Below are 17,046 nucleotides of genomic sequence, written 5' to 3' on the forward strand. Positions count from 1 at the left end.
ACCATGCTGCTTACTTGCCTGCCAGTTGAGCCTCTGATCCTCTTCTGTTTGGAACTACTTTTCCTGTTGGGTGGGGCAGGAGCCACTCCCTAGATTCAGAACACGAACTCTTCTGGAAAGCAGGAACTCTTTTCTTACCAAGGCGTGGCGGTGGAAGGAGACACCTAAGCACTACAGGAGGCTATTTAAACCACACCCGATGGATGAATCTTGCTTTGCGTTATTCTGCATCCTCTGCAGCAGAACGCTCATCGTGTCTTCTGCATCTGATCCTGGGCCTAAGGAAAAAGGCTTACCATCCTGAATCCAGTCTTCAGCAACACCTATAAAGACAAGAAAGAACAGGTTAGCATTACGGTCTTCAGTGACAGCTCTTCACTTACCTGGTCCATCGGCTGTCACCAACGCCTCGCGCTGCATTCCGGCATCTGAAAGACATAAGCTTACCAACACTTCGCACGCTCCGGAGGCCTTCGGTGCTGCATCCCGCATCTGAAAGACAAAACAAGGTGCGTTTAAAGACATTGGGGAACTTTAATACTCACGTGCCATTACTCCTTTCCACATCCAACCCAGTGGGTATTCCGGCACCCTGCAGCCGCTCCGAATTTGTACCTGCAAAATAAAAAGACACTTAGAGCGCATCGTGAAGCAGGCAACAAGCGCTTACTTACGTGCTTCCAGGCGCTTCTATTCACACGGGCTCCATCTTCAACTCACTTCAGCCAGTCATCCGCCATCGCCGGAACCCTGCAAAACAAGAGACATCATTCCTAAAGACTTTTAAAGACATTAGAATTACTCGAAACTTACCGTTTGTGCAGTAAACGACGGACAGCAGTCCTCTGAAGTCAAGAGGCCTGCTCCCCTTATCCAGTGAATAAACTGGTTACAGCACCCTGCCCCGAGGCAGATGGAGAGCACGGCGTTCCCTTACCTAAGGTGAGAGCGTTAACCTTTGGGTTCTACAGGAGAAAAGAAAGGGAAGAAGAGAGAGACATTCAATAACCCAGTTCATTAATCCCATATTTTCTATCTGCAGACATTTTACCCTTCAAGTCAGACATACAGTGCACAGAGGTCCAGCCCAAAGAGCCAGCCGTGTGTTACACATCACCTTTGAAGATACGGTATACGCCCAGTCAAGACCGGCGCCTCTACGGGAATCAGGTGAGCGTTACACTGTGTCTCTCCGCCCAACTCCACGCTTCCTTAGGGTCAGTAAAGTGCACAGTTGAAAATGTCAAAAAATATCAAGAAATAACAATAACAAGAAATATCTTGAGCTGGGCGGGGAAGATTAGCCCATATTTGACTACCATTGATTGCAAACGTTTCTTGAGCGGGTCAAATGACTGGTGTGCTTTCTGCACCTCCCTGGTAAAGTCAGGGAAGAAGGCAATCCTTGATCCGTTAAACGTGACTGTTCCTTTCGATCTCGCCAATTGCAGTACAGTGTCCCCGTCCCTGTAGTTCAGGAATCGAGCAATGACTGTGCGCGGTGGTGCCCCTGGTGTGACCTTGCCGGTTGGAATACAGTGGGCCCGCTCAATGGAGAAGAACCTGGAGAAGGACTCCACACCATAGGTGTTTGCCAGCCATTCTTCGAGAAACAGTTCCATGCAATCCCCTTCTGCTTTTTCAGGATGTCAGAGTATGCAAATATTGTTACGTCTGGATTTGCCTTCGCTGTCATCTGCTCTTGCTTCCAGGATTTTAATGCGTGCCAGCATGCCCGACACTTGCTGATTTACTCCTCGTAAGCCATCTTCGGTTTCCGAGATACGTGTCTCTGCTTCTCCCGTGCAGGAGGTCAGCTTTTGCAGGTCATGTTGTAAAAGGGACACATCCGCGCCAATACTGTCCATCTTTTTCTCCATTGAGGTCCTGGAGCTGGCAATGGCGCTCATATGTCTGAGGGAGATGTCTTCCGTACAGCCTAGTTCGGCTGCTGGCAGTCGCTCTTGTGAACGAGACACTGGTGCAGATGCATATTGCTCAATTCTACTTTGTGTGGAAGTTTTCCTGGGCTTATCTTTCCCCATTTTGCTTATGAGGCTTGGTGGCGCCGGGAATTGGTGCCCTACTTCGAAGAGGCGAGTGCTGGCAGGTAGTATGAACCGCTGCTTCCGGGATACTGGTGATGTTTTGCACTGATGCTGGCGCAGTGTCAGCGGTCTTCTCGTGTATCTACGCCAGTTTTACGTGCAGCGTTCCCTTAATGTCTCATAACAGGATAGCCACCGGCCGTAGTGCTCCCTCTGAGTTTTGTCCGGATCAGGTGGGCACTTGCGTGTGTTATGGCGGTCGCCGTATGTTGTGCACGGGGACCCTGCGGTTCCCCCCCCGTGCTGTTGGGCCCACGAATTGGGTGGCTATTCGTGAAGACAGGATTTGACAGGGAGGACCCAGCCGGAGTGTCCATACCATATGTTATGTTCCAATGGGTGTTCCACTCCAAGGGAGAGGACAGTTTCTGTTGTTGTGATGTGGGTTTACTGTGGGCTGTATCAGTTAAATTGAAGTAACTAATTACAATAGGATGTGTCACCCCTTTGTGTGGCGTATGTGTCTGGCAGCAGCGATTTAGTGTGGCCTTTTGGGCTAACCTCTGTTAGTGATGCTGGGCTCCATGCTTTTGGCGTTGCGGCACATTATTACTGGTACGTGGGCGATGGAGTGGCATCTCTCCCCAGACACGGACGAGCACAGATGGAATCCCCAGCTCCAGTTGAACCTCTATCAGCAGCACGGGGGTGGGGGCGGGGTTTAGGCGGCGTCCCGCTTTCCTAGGGCCAGTTCTTATCCCCCCACCCCCCACTCCTTACCGCCATGTTTAGTGTCCTGCAGTAGGGCTGCTGGAGCAGTACTTCCAAGTGAGGGGGGTTCAGTGCAGGTGCTCTACGCGATGCGGAGCGCCCGCTGACCCGTTGCTTGTCTCCTTGATTGATGGCCCCCAATGCACGGTACCTCAACACTGCAGAAGCCACCGAGGCTCTCTCCCCGTCTCTTTGCAGAAAGGATGTTTACGACGGGAGAAGCGTGTTCCCACTCAGGCCCGAGAAAGCTTCCCAGACAGACGCCCTTCGACTCCACACCAGGCACGCAGAGGTCCACGCACTGGGTATCTCCCTCTGAGCGGGAGCACCCTCTCAGCGCCGCTCGGCAGGGCCGGCACACGGCAGGTGAGCGAGCAGAGCTCGCCCTCGGCTGTCGCACAGCTCCTCCGAAAGGATCGGCTCACTGGGAGCGGAGTCGCCGTCGCACGCCAAACCGCCATTGCTGCGTTTGGTGTTGCTTTCCCCTTCTGGGACTCGCACTCTGACTATAATGCGCTCACGGCGGCCATCTTAGCAGCAACTTTCGTTCCGGGTTTCGTATCTTTCACACGCCTGGAATTATGATTTTTGCTCCGAATTTGCTCAGTTTCAGAGCGATTCAGCAGGATTTCATGCACCTGTGAGATGTTTTAGAGCTTCTCACAGACGCATTTCAAGGCAGGATCAGTGCAGGATAAGGCCGGTGGCACGGGAGCAGTAAATCTCACGTCCTCATCATTCAGCTGTTGGCCACGCCCCCCGTAGTTGCATTGTTAATAAATACACCTATTCATGGTTAATTGCATTTAATGTAATGGCGTTTTGATGAGAGGCTGTTTAACCTGGCAGATTTTGTATGGAGCAGACCATAAAGTTAATGTAAGATTTTATTCATTCCAAGTTTACTTCATTTTGCTTTAACGTTATTGATCCACGCATAGTACACCGCTCTGATGCATTTAATTTTGGGTGCTCTGCATATTTAAGAATACATGGCAAAGTAAATGCTGTTATGTTGCAGTGTACTCTTGCTCAGGGACCAGTCTAGGGTTCATATATCCTAGCCATGTTCTCAACACCAAATGTTTGACAATTACAAAGGATTAAAAAAGTGTGCACTAGTAAACATCGTTACAAGCAATGATTCGTCCCAACACTTTGCCATTTATTTCAGTGTTTCCACGATACAACAGCTGTGAAGGTCTAAGCATTTTAGGTATTGATTTTAAATGCCTCCATTTTTACTTGTTTTTTCAACCACTGGATGATGAAAGACTAGCCTGCAAAACATTCAAATTGGTTGTACCTAGACTTTTGCAGCAGGTATAATGGCCCACTATACAACCATATTACATTTGTGAGGGACACTCTAGAATGCTAAGGGCGCAGACCCACAACTGTCCTCACTTTCGTCTGTGGCATAATCTCTGAAAGTGTAACGATTTCAAGTTGTAAACTAAACAGTCGCTCACCACCTCAATTTTACACGTATTCCCAGTACACCATTTCGAACTCGCCTAGAGTCAATTGTTTCTAGCCAGTGGTATTTTGAGCCCAGATATAAACGATCCCTGCGTAATCCTCGTGAATGTAACGTACTATTTTGTTGTTCCTAGATTACAAAGTGTTACTTACATCAGCTAAGAAATACACCCGCCCCAACACCATCACATCATGCTGTATGTAATCTGCAATACCAAACAGATCTTTTTGTTGTCATTTTGTTATGAAAAAAGGTTTTAATGGGTGGTGTAACCATGTACGTTGTTAGAGGTTTCTCAAATTAAGGGTGCATTACTGCACTTTAATCTGCATTTTGCTTAATCACTCACATATTGCATGTCAAATTTTTGTTGAACCGTATCATCATTACAAAATTAAAACTGAAGTATCTTTTTGATTTGTTTAAAATTATTGCTATTTTACCTAAAGTCACCAGTTTATTTTGCTTACGCTTTCAACCCCCACCAGCAGCTTTTTTGCCCGTTTGAGGCCTGCTTCAGAATACTCGTTGCCCCATATTGGAAACAGTAGCTATAGCACTGCGAGTTAGACCAAGTAGCTGTGGGTTCTGTACAAAACGCCACAAAGAAATGCTCCGCCGTTTTGCTAGTGAAAAGAACATCATGGACTTATTTTCAAATAAAGCTGTGCACAGTATGTAGACTAATTTAGACATTATGATTCACAGGTTTCTGAATGCTTCGTTTGGTGAACGATATTAACACTTTGAAAACGGTGTACTTCTGCTGTACTGACCTGATTTTTCTTTTGTGCAAAATAATGACGTTTAACAGGAAAGAGCTAACGGATGGTAAACCGGAAATTAAGTGTGTAAAGGGTTTTGTTAGAAAAACAGTCAGTCACAGTTTAAAAACCGAATAGCAGTAGACGTAACAAAATATGCTCGATGTGGGGGCTCTTGAGGACTTGGTTTTTGTGCCGTCTTTCGTTTGCTCGTCTAGCTTGTTTATTTGTGGTCGGGTGTGCTTTATGATAAATCATCCAAGGGCTATATTAAATAAAATACCTTAGTGAACCGGCTTCTTCGCAGGTACAGATCGTTTTAAATGCCTTTTGATTTTTACACTGAATGGTTAGTAAATGATCATTGTTCTAATGTCGCCTATTCTGTTTTTTTCAGACATTGTTGCAGTATGCTGGTGACCAGAGCTGCTCAAAGCGTACGTTGTTGGAAGTTTATCGACTCTCCATTCAGTACTTTGCCAGAGCACGGCCTTTTCTTGCAGCGGAATGCGAAGATGTCCTTACAGTACTTGGGAAGCTGGTACTGTAAGTTGAATTTTATTTAGATCAATGTAACACCATAGCAAACTGTGTTGCTTGGCAATGCAGTCAATTTAGTTTCTTCAGCGTGGGGTAAATAATGGTTTTAGTGGCAGTAATGGCGGACACCAACTGTTATGTTAAATTTGGCACCATAATATGAACAGATGATTCTCGCAGGAAACGTATGCATTCCATGTAATAAATAGCTGGTCAAATAGTGCAGCCTTCTGAAGTGGTACAGAATAACACATGTAACTTGTCATGGTTATATAGACTGTCAAACTAAAGACAATTTCAAATGTGAAAAAGAATATAAATCTAGACTGCTCATAATACTTTATTTTGTTTAAAATGTAGACCTTTTATTTTTTGTACACTATCATTTGGGGCCATCACCATCCTCCCTGCCACACCTGTTGTGCAGTCTTCTCTTACTTTTAAGGACACTGTTTATACCCTACAAAGCTTTTCTATGTTATGTAGTGTCTCACGTAAATCACTTGTTTTTCAATCATTTTAAAAAGCATAAGGAAAATATGGGTTCAAAGCTCTGGATAGGGGCCACAGTCCCAACTCAAAACTAGTTTGATGAATTCCCTATACTGGAGCCTATCCTTCTTATAAGACTCCAGCTGTTCACATATTATATCAGTACATTCTTCCCAGGGAAAAGGGATGAAGTAGAAGGACCATACACAATGGGGAAAGGAAGGAACACACAGTAAAGTGGACGGAAGAAAATGGCAATGCATGGCAATGCATGGCAGGGAGTGGGACGAGGGAAGATAAACTACTAATGCCACACATGCAAATCATGAACTATTCCTACATTAAATTAGAACCCTCTAGTAACCATACCCTCCAACCAGCCAGTTAAGTCTAACTCTTGCCCCCCTCCAATCCCCCCGGTTTTCCAAGTGATTTCTTTCTCTTTGGGCCCATTTATTTTTTTGTACTGGAAATTTGTAAATGTGTAGTTAGGAGGGTATTCTATCCAGGGTACAGGCAGTGGGTTACTTTGAAAACTACTCCCAGAACTACATCAATTATCTGGAGAAGGCCTCCCAATGTGGCTTTACTTTTTCACAATGAAAAAACGTGTGGTAGTTGCCAAAGCCCTGAGAAACCAGCCATTCCCAGAAGGAAAAGTTTACTTTTCCATATCTTCCAAGGTAACTAATCAAAATTTTCAATAGATTGTTGGGAGTAGCAGAGGTGTACATTAACGTTACATTTGACTGCTTTTGAGCATATGTGGCTCGATTCTTCTCCAGCAATTTCCATTCCGAATTTCGCTTTCAACGCCTCTTTACCCTGCATTATGGTTCTTGGCTGCCGTGCCCATAATAGTAAAAGAAGTGACGGATGCTAACAAAATATTGAAAGTGAACAAAAGTCCTGACCAACTAATAGTTATACAATTCTTTTGCTGGGAAATCTTTTTTTTGTATTTATTTGAATTTTATAGTGCACTACAGCCCAGGGGCACCGAGGTGCTGTTGCAAGAATATGACTTTGTTACAGGTAATGCAGGTTTACAAACTTTTGCATGTTTACACAGTTAATTTAGGCTTGTCTCGTGGTTACAGTGAGCATAGGCCTGGCTTTGTGGATACTGAAGCAAGTAAATACAAGAAATACAACGGTTACACAAATGGGAGTCTTTTGATAGCTTTTCCGAATGCTGTGTAAGTCGGTGTTTCTGATGTGTGGAGGGAGCAGGTTCCAATTGGAGGCTGCAATGACGGGAAAGCTGGTTCCTCTTGCTCCGAGTGTTTTGGGGATGGTGATTCTGTTTACATAGGACATTCTGGTAGGTCTTTCCAAGGAGGGTTTGGTGATCCTCAGAGAGATAAAGGGGAGCGATGTTGTGCAGACACTTATGTGTAAGCACTAAGATTTTAAACGGGATACTATCGTTGCACAGCCCGATAAGGACCTGGATAAATGTGCCTCGTACAGACCAGTGGCACTGATACATTTGGATGTGCAAATCGACACATTCATAATGGTAAACGCTGCTTTACTTAATAGATCCTGACCAGTCCAGCTTCATCTTCATGGGGAACACTTTCAATAATATCCACAGGATCTTGCATTTATTTGATAAAGCCAATAAAACACTTGATTATGCTCCATCCGAGCTAATAGAAACTAATATTGAAAAATCATTTGAGAGGGTGGACCTTTATTATAAGCTAAACTTGAAAAATGTAATGTTGGCCCAGAATTAAAACACTGATTCTGGCTAGCTACAGAGATTAAACAGCAAACGTGTCTTGATGGAACTCTCGCATGCAAACGTAATTCGATTAAAACATGGAAGTAGATGGTTGCCCCGCTGCCTTTTTTGTTCGCATTGACTATGCAGCCTCTGGTGGCAAACATTCCGATCTAAGTTGCAAATCAAGTGCATTACCATTGGAACGATGCCCAAAAATTAGTCTGTTAGCTGATGACCTGATACTATCGCAATCTCGGCTATCCAGTACACTGCAAATATAATACAATACAACAATAAATCAGTCCAAATTAGACATTTTTAACATTTTCGTGTCTGCATCTGGAAAAGCTCCTAGAGGTTCAAATACCACTCCATTGGACCTCGAAAATCACCTGTTTATATGGGGCGTGGGGTCAGATTGCTCTGCGCTTGTATACCCTATAAAAGGCACCATATGTTTGCAACCAGTGACTGACTGATCGGGAATTACAGTCCAGAGACCTGGTCAGCCAAAGGCTGCAGATGTCTGCTCTGCACTGCAAAGTGAAATAAAATGGAACATCTTAACAATTGGTGAGGAGTCTGCATGTTGTGAATAGAACGATTGGCAGTAGTTAAAATTGACCTTCTACGAAACAATATTAACCTCTTTCAGGTTGTTCAGATACCCTGCCTCAAACCTATGCTCAAAGAATGTTATAAACTAATTTCGAATGGATTGTGTCCTCCCACGTATTCCTCATCTTGTGATAATTCGGTATCTCCAGCTTCGCTGCTTCGGAAAAAAGATTTCTCGGCAGAGGGCGCTGTGCTCAAGGTCGTGGCGTCGATTGTCCCTCGACGGACTCTGTATTCTGTCGACGTCACCGATAGTATAAATAGCTCGAGCCGCGCCCGTTGCTTCAGTTCTGTTTTTCCGATCGCTTCGCTATCGAACGGCGCGCTTCTATTTTCTGTGAAGAAAATGTCATCTTCAACGCCTTCGACACCCTGGACTGGGTTCAAGAAGTGTGCAGATTGTGGGTCTAAGATGTCGATCACCGATCCCCACCGGATTTGTCTCTGGTCTTGGTTCCAGTCACCGAACCGATGACTGCGGGTCCTGCCAGTCTATGACCGAGAAAGCTCTTCGTGAGAGGAGAGGTAAACTGTCGGTGGGGAGGGAGGCCTCAAAGAAGGCTACGTCAAAAAGACACAAAGTGACTGATTCTAAGGAATCGGATCGCCATAGGCACTCAGAGATCTCGATCTAGGAGTAGATCGAGACCCTCTTCGTCTTCATCAAAAAAAATGAAGAGGAGACATAGATGTCCAGTAAGTGGGAAGAATTCCGCAAAAAGATGATGGAGGTTTTCGAGAATGCGGCCCGACCCCCTCGAAAGACCCTCGAAACAGCCATACCCCTAAAGTCGATCCATTGGACGACAAAGGGAAGTCCAAGACTACCATGTCAAAGACCGGTAGCGTCGAGGAATCCAAAAAAACTTGCGTCGACGTAAAACCGTCGAAGACTCTTCGAGAGTCGAGCACTTCTCCAGTGCCATACAAGAAACGCAAATCGTCGACTTCGTCGACGCCTCCGGCGTCGATAATTTCGACTCCAAAGCTGAAAACATCCTCAACGCCATTATCTAAGTCATCTTCGAAGACTTGGAAGACCCCTTCGAAAACTTTGAAGGATTTGCCAATTCCTTTGAAGCGGATGGAAGAGGAAGAAAGGAGATTCACTCCTTTGCCCAGGTCAGACTTTTTCAAATCTGTCAGCTATTTATAAAGTCTGCTTCAGAAGAAGACGAGGTTACTCCTTTGGTAGTTACTTATGGTACAAGACAAGTTCTTGAGGAATTTGTTGACCACGAATCTAGAATGAGAGACCTGAGTGATACTCTACATTCTGCCAGTGGAGTTAACACATCCCCAGAATTAGAGTTCGCCAAACCTGATCCTGCAGAGCGTGCAGATGCTGGGTACAGGGGGTCTTATGACCAGGGTAGTTGAATATTTGGGTTGGGGTAATACTTCACCCATTTTTTTAACAAGATGACATGACGGATAAAATCGTCGAGGGACCTCAAAGATCCTGTTCTCCCTTTTCACAAGGCCCTTCAAAGGACTGTGGAGAAAAACTTGGAGAAACCAGAGACTATTGCTGCTGCAGATGGCACTTTTCCAAGAAAATATAGACCAGCTGCAACGGATCCTGAATATTTGAATAAACATCTGACTCCAGAGAGTTTAGTCATTCAGGCAGCATCTTCTTCAAAACAAACTGCTTATCCAACTATCCCTCCAGATAGAGATGATAAAAAAATTGATGCCTGGGCCCGTAAAGTTTTCACGTCAGGCAGTATGGCACTTAAGTCGGCAAATGTCACCTGTACCCTAGCCAGGTTTACCCATACCCTGTGGGACTGTATTTCGGCGGTGGCTGATCATATTCCGGAAGGCGAGGAAAGGGAAGGCTTCCTGAATATAGTCCAAGACGGGAAGGAGGCAATGGGAGAATGTCTCCAGTTTGGACTGGATACTGCTGATAGTATTAGCAGATCCATGGCTGCAAGCGTTGTGCTACGCAGATTTGCGTGGTTGAGGAAGTCTGGGTTTGCCCCAGACGTGCAAGCTAGACTCCTCAACATGTCCTTTGATGGCTCGAGGCTCTTTGGCAGAAAGGCTGATGAAAGCCTAGAAAAACTTCAGTCCTCGAAAGTGGCAGCTAAATCACTTAGCAGCTTTTTGCGCCAGCCTCTAAAACCCTATTCTGGCTCATCTTCCTGGAGTGGTCGTTCTTTTCGATACTACTCCTCTTTTGGTAGAGGAAGAGGACAGGCTTCTCAAAGGGGCAAAAGAAACTTCCCTCGTAGAGCACGAGGAAGAGGTGCAAAATCAGCCTCAGGAGCGGCATCTGTACCCTCAGCCACTCCTGCAGCCGCCTCCAAATCCCTCCGAGGCCTTATTACACAACACCAGTGGGAGGCAGGATCTCTCAACATCTGAAGGAATGGCAGGGCATTACCTCAGATGCTTGGGCACTGGAAACGGTAGTCCAAGGTTACTGTCTCACTTTTCTAAAAAGGCCTCAATCATCCGCCGGGAGCCAACTCTGCGAAAATTCCGGATCCGCTCCTGTTGCAGGAATTTTGACCCTGCTAGAGAAAGGTGCCATAGAACTGGTACCTGTAGTGGAGAGGAACAGGGGTTGGTACTCCCCATATTTTCTCATCCCAAAAAAGGACGGAGGACCGAGACCCATCTTGGACTTGAGAAACTTGAACAAGTTCCTCAGGAAGGACAAGTTCAAGATGGTGACTTTCTCAGATCCTTCAGGCTCTCCAACTCCAAGATTGGTTGGTATCATTGGACCTTAAGGATGCTTACTTTCATGTGCCAATCCATCCAAAGCACAGAAAGTACCTGAGGTCCGCGATTGGCAATTCTCATTATCAGTTTCGAGTTCTGCCATTCGGGTTGACCTCCACCCCGAGGGTTTTCACCAAACTGTTGGCAGTTGTGGCAGCAGGTCTCAGGAGAGGGGGTATTCACATATATCCCTACCTGGACGACTGGTTGATCAGAGCAAGTTCTCCAGAACAAGCTCAGGAACATCTTTCGATCACCTGCCACTTCCTCCACAAACTGGGCTTCTACCTCAATTTCAAGAAGTCCAACATGATACCATCCCAGAAGCTCCAGTTTATCGGAGCAGTCTTGGACACTTCCTCAGGAAAAGCCTCGTCTCCCGAAGTGAGAGCTATCCACATCCAGCGAGATGGTAACGAAGTTCCAGAATGCCCAACATCTACCGGCCTTCAATTTTCTCAGGTTGCTTGGCCTCATGGCATCCTGCATTTTCCTAGTACCAGAGGCCAGGTTGAGAATGAGATCCCTTCAATGGGCACTCAGTGTCCCAGTTCTCAGGGAATATGGCTGATCTTGTGCAAGTCCCGAGCGCAGTTGCTCAGGATCTTCTATGGTGGGCTTGCAGCAACAACATTCTCAAGGGAGTCTTTTTGGCAACCATGGCCGGAGATAACAGTAGTGACGGACGCTTCACTCACAGGGTGGAGAGCACACAACAACGATCTGACAATTGGCGGTCGTTGGTCTCCATCAGAGTCCAAACTACACAACCTTTTGGAGCTGAGGGCAATCAGACTAGCTCTGAAGGCCTTTCTGCCCTCTGTACAGGGAAAGAATGTCCTGATAATGACGGACAACACGGTGGCCATGTACTACCTCAACAAAAGAGGAGTAGGGTCACTACCACTGTGCAGAGAGGCAATGCAGCTATGGTTCTGGGCAATACAAAAAGGAATCGCTCTATCGGCAATTCACCTGGCCGGAGAGAAGAATACGGCGGCGGACACTCTGAGCAGGCAGAGCACGGTCTCTCACGAGTGGGAGATAGCTCAGGAAGTCCTTCTGGAGATCTTCACCCTTTGGGGAACCCCTCAAGTGGATCTGTTCGCCACCGCGATCAACCAGAAGTGCGATCAGTACTGCTCAAGGGAATTCCCTCAAAGAGGAGCCCTGGGAGACGCATTCGTAGTGGAGTGGAAGTTTCCACTGCTGTACGCGTTTCCCCCAGGCCCCGTGATTCCTCAAGTAATCAGGAGGTTGCGAAAGTTCAGGAAAACCATGATCCTAATTGCCCCGGATTGGGCCAGGAGAACGTGGTACCCCTACCTTCTAGACATGTCCATCTGCCCTCCAATACATCTTACGCAAAGAGAGGATCTTCTCTCGCAAGAGGAAGGTTGGGTTCTCCATCCAGAGGTCAAGACACTCAACCTTAACTCATGGTTTCTCAGGGGTTGAGATACAAGGATTGGGATCTTCCGGATGACGTAATGGAAATCTTGCTTTCGGCCAGAAGACCAGCAACAAAATCTTTGTACCGATGCCGCTGGAACAGGTAACTGGTGCAAAGACAAGGATGTGGACCCTTTTCAGTGTGGCACCCCAATGGTGCTTTCTTTTCTGCTACATCTAGCTAATCTGGGGCTCCAGATAGGAACAATCAAAGGATACCTTGCTGCGCTGTCCATTTTCAAGCGCTCCTCGGCAGAGGTTTCATATTTCAAAATACAGTTAATAATTCAATTCTTAAAAGGGCTTACTAATGTATACCCTCCAGTACCTTTTCATGTACCAACTTGGGATTTAAATTTAGTACTAAAATTCTTGACTTGCTGTTAGGAAAGATTTCGTAATTGTAGGGAATTTTCCTTCCATGTGGCAACCCCTAAACTTTTTGCTATTGTTTTTATCCTTGTTCTTGACTTTGCCAGAGAAGTACAGCCTTCTGCCGCACTTCTCTGGGCTTTCGCTCCTTTTCTTATGGGGAAACTGACATGCCCTTACGACAGTCAGTACCGGGGAACGTGGTTTCCCGTAGTTTCTTTAATCGTGTCGCCATTTTAGTGCAACACGACACAAGAGGGCACTGTAAGCTAAGTTACAGCTCTCTTGGGTCTCTAGCCTTCTACAGACCCTAGATACTCTTTTAGGATGGTATTTGATCGGTGCAAGTCATTCAGGGACTCGAATGGTGGCAGCGATCGTTTTGTTTATTTTGAGCTCCTTTTGGCGTTCTGAGCACGTTTTTGCCCTGAACCCAAAATGGTGGCCTGGCTCTCCAAAATGGCCAGACCACGAGGCTCCTTTGTCTTGTCCACTGACCGTCTTGCTCCCTTCACCTTCCCCAGGTCGGGCGACCCGGGGCCTTCCTTATTTGGGCATGTACTTTCCCGCAAAACGTGGTTGCTTTCGCGGGCTTCTACATGTCGTTTGTGTGCCTCCAGGGTGTGGGCTGGGATGTCTGGTCCCAATACACATCCTGGGTGCCAGAGAGTCTGGGGTAGTGTGAATGCCTGGGACCACCGTGGTCCGTGATTGGTCCACGTATGGTATGTGTGTTGATGAGCGGATCTCCCATTGGCTCCCCTCCGTTTTGGCGCGAAGGGAACCGTGGATAAGAGGGAGCTGGAAACACCACTACCATGTCGATCTCCTGAGTTCTCACGAACGAAGGAATACAGGAGCCAAGTATCCTGCAACCAAGAGGCTGGACGAGGAATCGCTGGTGACCCGCTGAAGGAATCCTCCTTTGCACTGCTGTCGTCCTGTGAAACCCTTTCCTCCTTGGATCGAACCAGAAGGCCTGTACTGGTGCTTCGACCTTTGGAATAGCAGGAACAGCTATTCCCGGCGACTTCATCATCTCCTGCCAGTAAGCCTTCGGAAGTGTCTCTGGGCCATCCAGTTGACTGACCAGCTTACAAGGGAGTCCTGCTCTGTAACCGCCGCCAGGTTGTGTTGTATTTCGAGTCCTTGTCACTCTCCCACGCTTCGTACGCTTGGCGTCCCCAGGTCTGAAGGGAGGAGTGTACATTTGGCTTGAATACACACGGCCGCTCCGTTGTCCTGCTGCGGCAACAAAACTGTGCTGGTTTCGTCGATTGGGACGTCTTTTTGCTCTACACGACTACGAGGCGTTCCCTGCTCTTCTGAACCTGCCAGCTGCTGAAACTAACGTGGAGAAGCCTGGGTCTGCTTGCTTCGGGGACCGGTGAGTAGCTTAGCTAGGATCTGGTCGCCCTCCTGCAGTATCCCATTGCTTTTCCCTGCTGTGTAAAAACAGCACCCTTTTGGCCGTACTCGCGCTCTGCTTCTGCTCGCTGTGGAGGCTGCGCTTGAGTTGCGGAACCTGTTCTCCTTCTGCTGTGCACTAACCCGAACTGCCTGACTTCCTCCGAAGAGCTTCCCCTTTTGCCCGTTGGCACCGGCGTGGCAGGTACTTTGAGCACAAGGCTCCACTCTTCGCAGGGCTCGGACTTCCATCTAGTTAGGTGCCTCTGAAGGCGAACTGAGTCTAAAGCGTTATCGCACTGCCTGTTTTCCTTTCTTTTCAGGTGGACTACATATTTCGTGCTTTAAACGCTTGCGACTGTGTATTTGTATATATATTGTGTTGATATGGTATGTGTTGGTTTAATATTGTGATTTTCTCGCTACGGTCATTGTTTTAAAGGCCTTAAAATAAATGTGTATCTATTTTTGATATAACAACTGTTTGGAGTAGTTTGTCAGCGCTCTTGCTTTGTGTGCTCACTGCGGGCTTTCAGTCACCCTCATCCCTCTTGAGACCTAGTCTTGACCGCCGCGATCGCTACCTTGATTGGTCTGGCTTGTCCAGAGGTTACCCTGTTCCAAGTAATTAGGTTGGCCTTCTGAACTTCTGCGCCACCAGGACAGAGTTCAGAAATCCGTCTTAACAAATTGGTGTACAGCGGTGGGATACGACTGAAGGTATCCAGTGTTGCGCTCGAACTAAGGCATTTCAGGTTATTCCAAACAGTACACGTAGTGAATTGTTGTAATATAACTTTAAAAAGGCCATAGTCCTATCAAACAGTATGGAAGCAAATACCTTGTTAACTTTAAATGCTTCCAAATCAGAAACGCTGAAAAAGATGTGTGCGGAGAGAGGTGTTTCCTCTCAAGGCACAAAATTGGAAATGATCCAGAGAATCGTGGCGTGGCAAGAAGCGCAGCTTGACGCTATAACTTCTGAGGACAGTGCAGAAGGTGGTGGGGCTGCTCTCACTGGTAGAACCGACGGTTCTGCCGCTGCACTGATCCATCGCGACCACGAGGACAGGGAGGATGTGATATCTAATGTTTCCTCTGCCAGTGCTGATGGGGAGGCTATGCTTGAATTCAAGAAGCAAGAGCTGCGGTTTAGGCAGCAGGAGCTTGAATTCAGCATAGCCAAACTAAAAATCGAACAGGCAGAAAAACAGAAAGACAGGGATCACCAGTTGGAACTGGCCAAGCTTCAGGTTGCAAATGGATCCAAGGGTCCTGGACATGGTTCTGGGGCTTCCTCTCATCCACGGTTTCCAAAAGATCTGCTCAGTGTGTATGAAGAGAGGAATGACATTATGGACTGGCTGAATGCGTTTGAGTATGCATGCGAGGTCCAGGAAGTTGACAATGCTGATAAGATTGCGTGGTTGCTCAGTAGACTGCCCCATTCTGGCTGTAGTGCCATTATGGAAATGTCGAAGGCTGAGCGGGCTGATTTCGCAATGTTAAAGCAGACTCTCATTTTAAAGTTTGGGAAGACTCCGGCCCAATATTTAAAGCGTTTTCGAGAGTATAAGAAAAAGGAAGGTGGTACTTGGGTATCTTATGTCGCTGAATCCTTGAAAAACTTAACTGGCTGGGTCGAAGGTTATAAGGTTTCTACCTTCGAAGGCAGGATCAATCTGGTCATGCTGGAACACATTTTTGCTGCTTCTTCCCCGGAGCTTAAGCAGCATTTGGCCGATTCGAAGTAGATAGATCCTAAGAAGCTGGCCATTGCAGCAGACTTATGGGTGTCACATCGAGTGTCCCATAAGGACAAAACTCATCCTGGTAAGCAGGAGGAGGGGAAAAAGTCCAAAGATATGGAGGGTGGGGAATCTGCTAAATCTTCTTCCCATAAGGGCCACAAAAAGAAAAACAAGGGTACGACACAAGAGAACTCACAGGGTAGTGGAGGTTCGCCTCCGAAACAGAACTCTGGTTACAATAAGCCTCCCTACGTAAACAGACCCACTGGGGCTTGTTTTTCTTGTGGAGCAACTGACCATGTGAAGGGGGATCCCCGTTGTAAGGTTAGACCTTTGGGGGTCCACTCCGCTAATCTGGCCTTCTCCTCCTACGAGGAAGAAGAGATTACAGGAGCATCCTTCTCCTCAGACTCATTTCCCAGCGGAATAGAGGCTGAGGTAGTTTTAGTGTCCCTGGGTTCCTGGGAGCCTAAAGTCGCAGAGGCTTATGCTAGGATTCCGGATAATACCAAGCACTACTTTAAAGACAGTGTGCTGATCAATGGAGTGGATACTCCAGCTCTTAGGGATAGTGGGTGCAGTCACACTGTAGTGGATTCTACCTTGGTAAACTCAGAGGAAGTTGCCAGAGCTACTCTGATGCCCACTAAGTTGGCTGACGGCCCCCTCCGTATGTTTCCCGTAATACCTGTAAATCTTACTTTAAATGGTACAGCAGTCAGGATTCCAGTGAGCATTCAGAGAAACGTCCCGGGAAAGGTCTTGTTGGGTAATGATCTCAGAGCTTTAGGGCTCATAGGAGACACTGCCGAAAGACCCTACACACGGTCTCAAGCACGGGCAGCATTGGCCAAGTCCAATACGCCGCCCCAGC

The 17,046-nt window shown here is 46.9% G+C and overlaps 1 protein-coding gene across 3 annotated transcripts in view; it reads left to right on the forward strand.

The window, feature by feature from the left end:
• RLF (RLF zinc finger) overlaps window positions 1-17,046 on the forward strand; it is a 916,587-nt gene that overhangs the window by 165,127 nt on the left and 734,414 nt on the right. Inside the window, exon 2 of one of the 3 annotated variants that reach the window (XM_069622735.1) lies at window positions 5,464-5,612. In XM_069622735.1, coding sequence (XP_069478836.1) covers window positions 5,464-5,612 — 149 coding nt within the window. Of the gene's footprint in view, window positions 1-5,463; window positions 5,613-17,046 lie in introns of those variants that run through there. The other 2 variants (XM_069622737.1, XM_069622736.1) reach the window with 2 other exon arrangements.

The sequence above is a fragment of the Ambystoma mexicanum genome, chromosome 11 (genome assembly GCF_040938575.1).
Source record: "Ambystoma mexicanum isolate Mex_15411 chromosome 11, UKY_AmexF1_1, whole genome shotgun sequence".
Lineage (NCBI taxonomy): Eukaryota > Metazoa > Chordata > Amphibia > Caudata > Ambystomatidae > Ambystoma > Ambystoma mexicanum.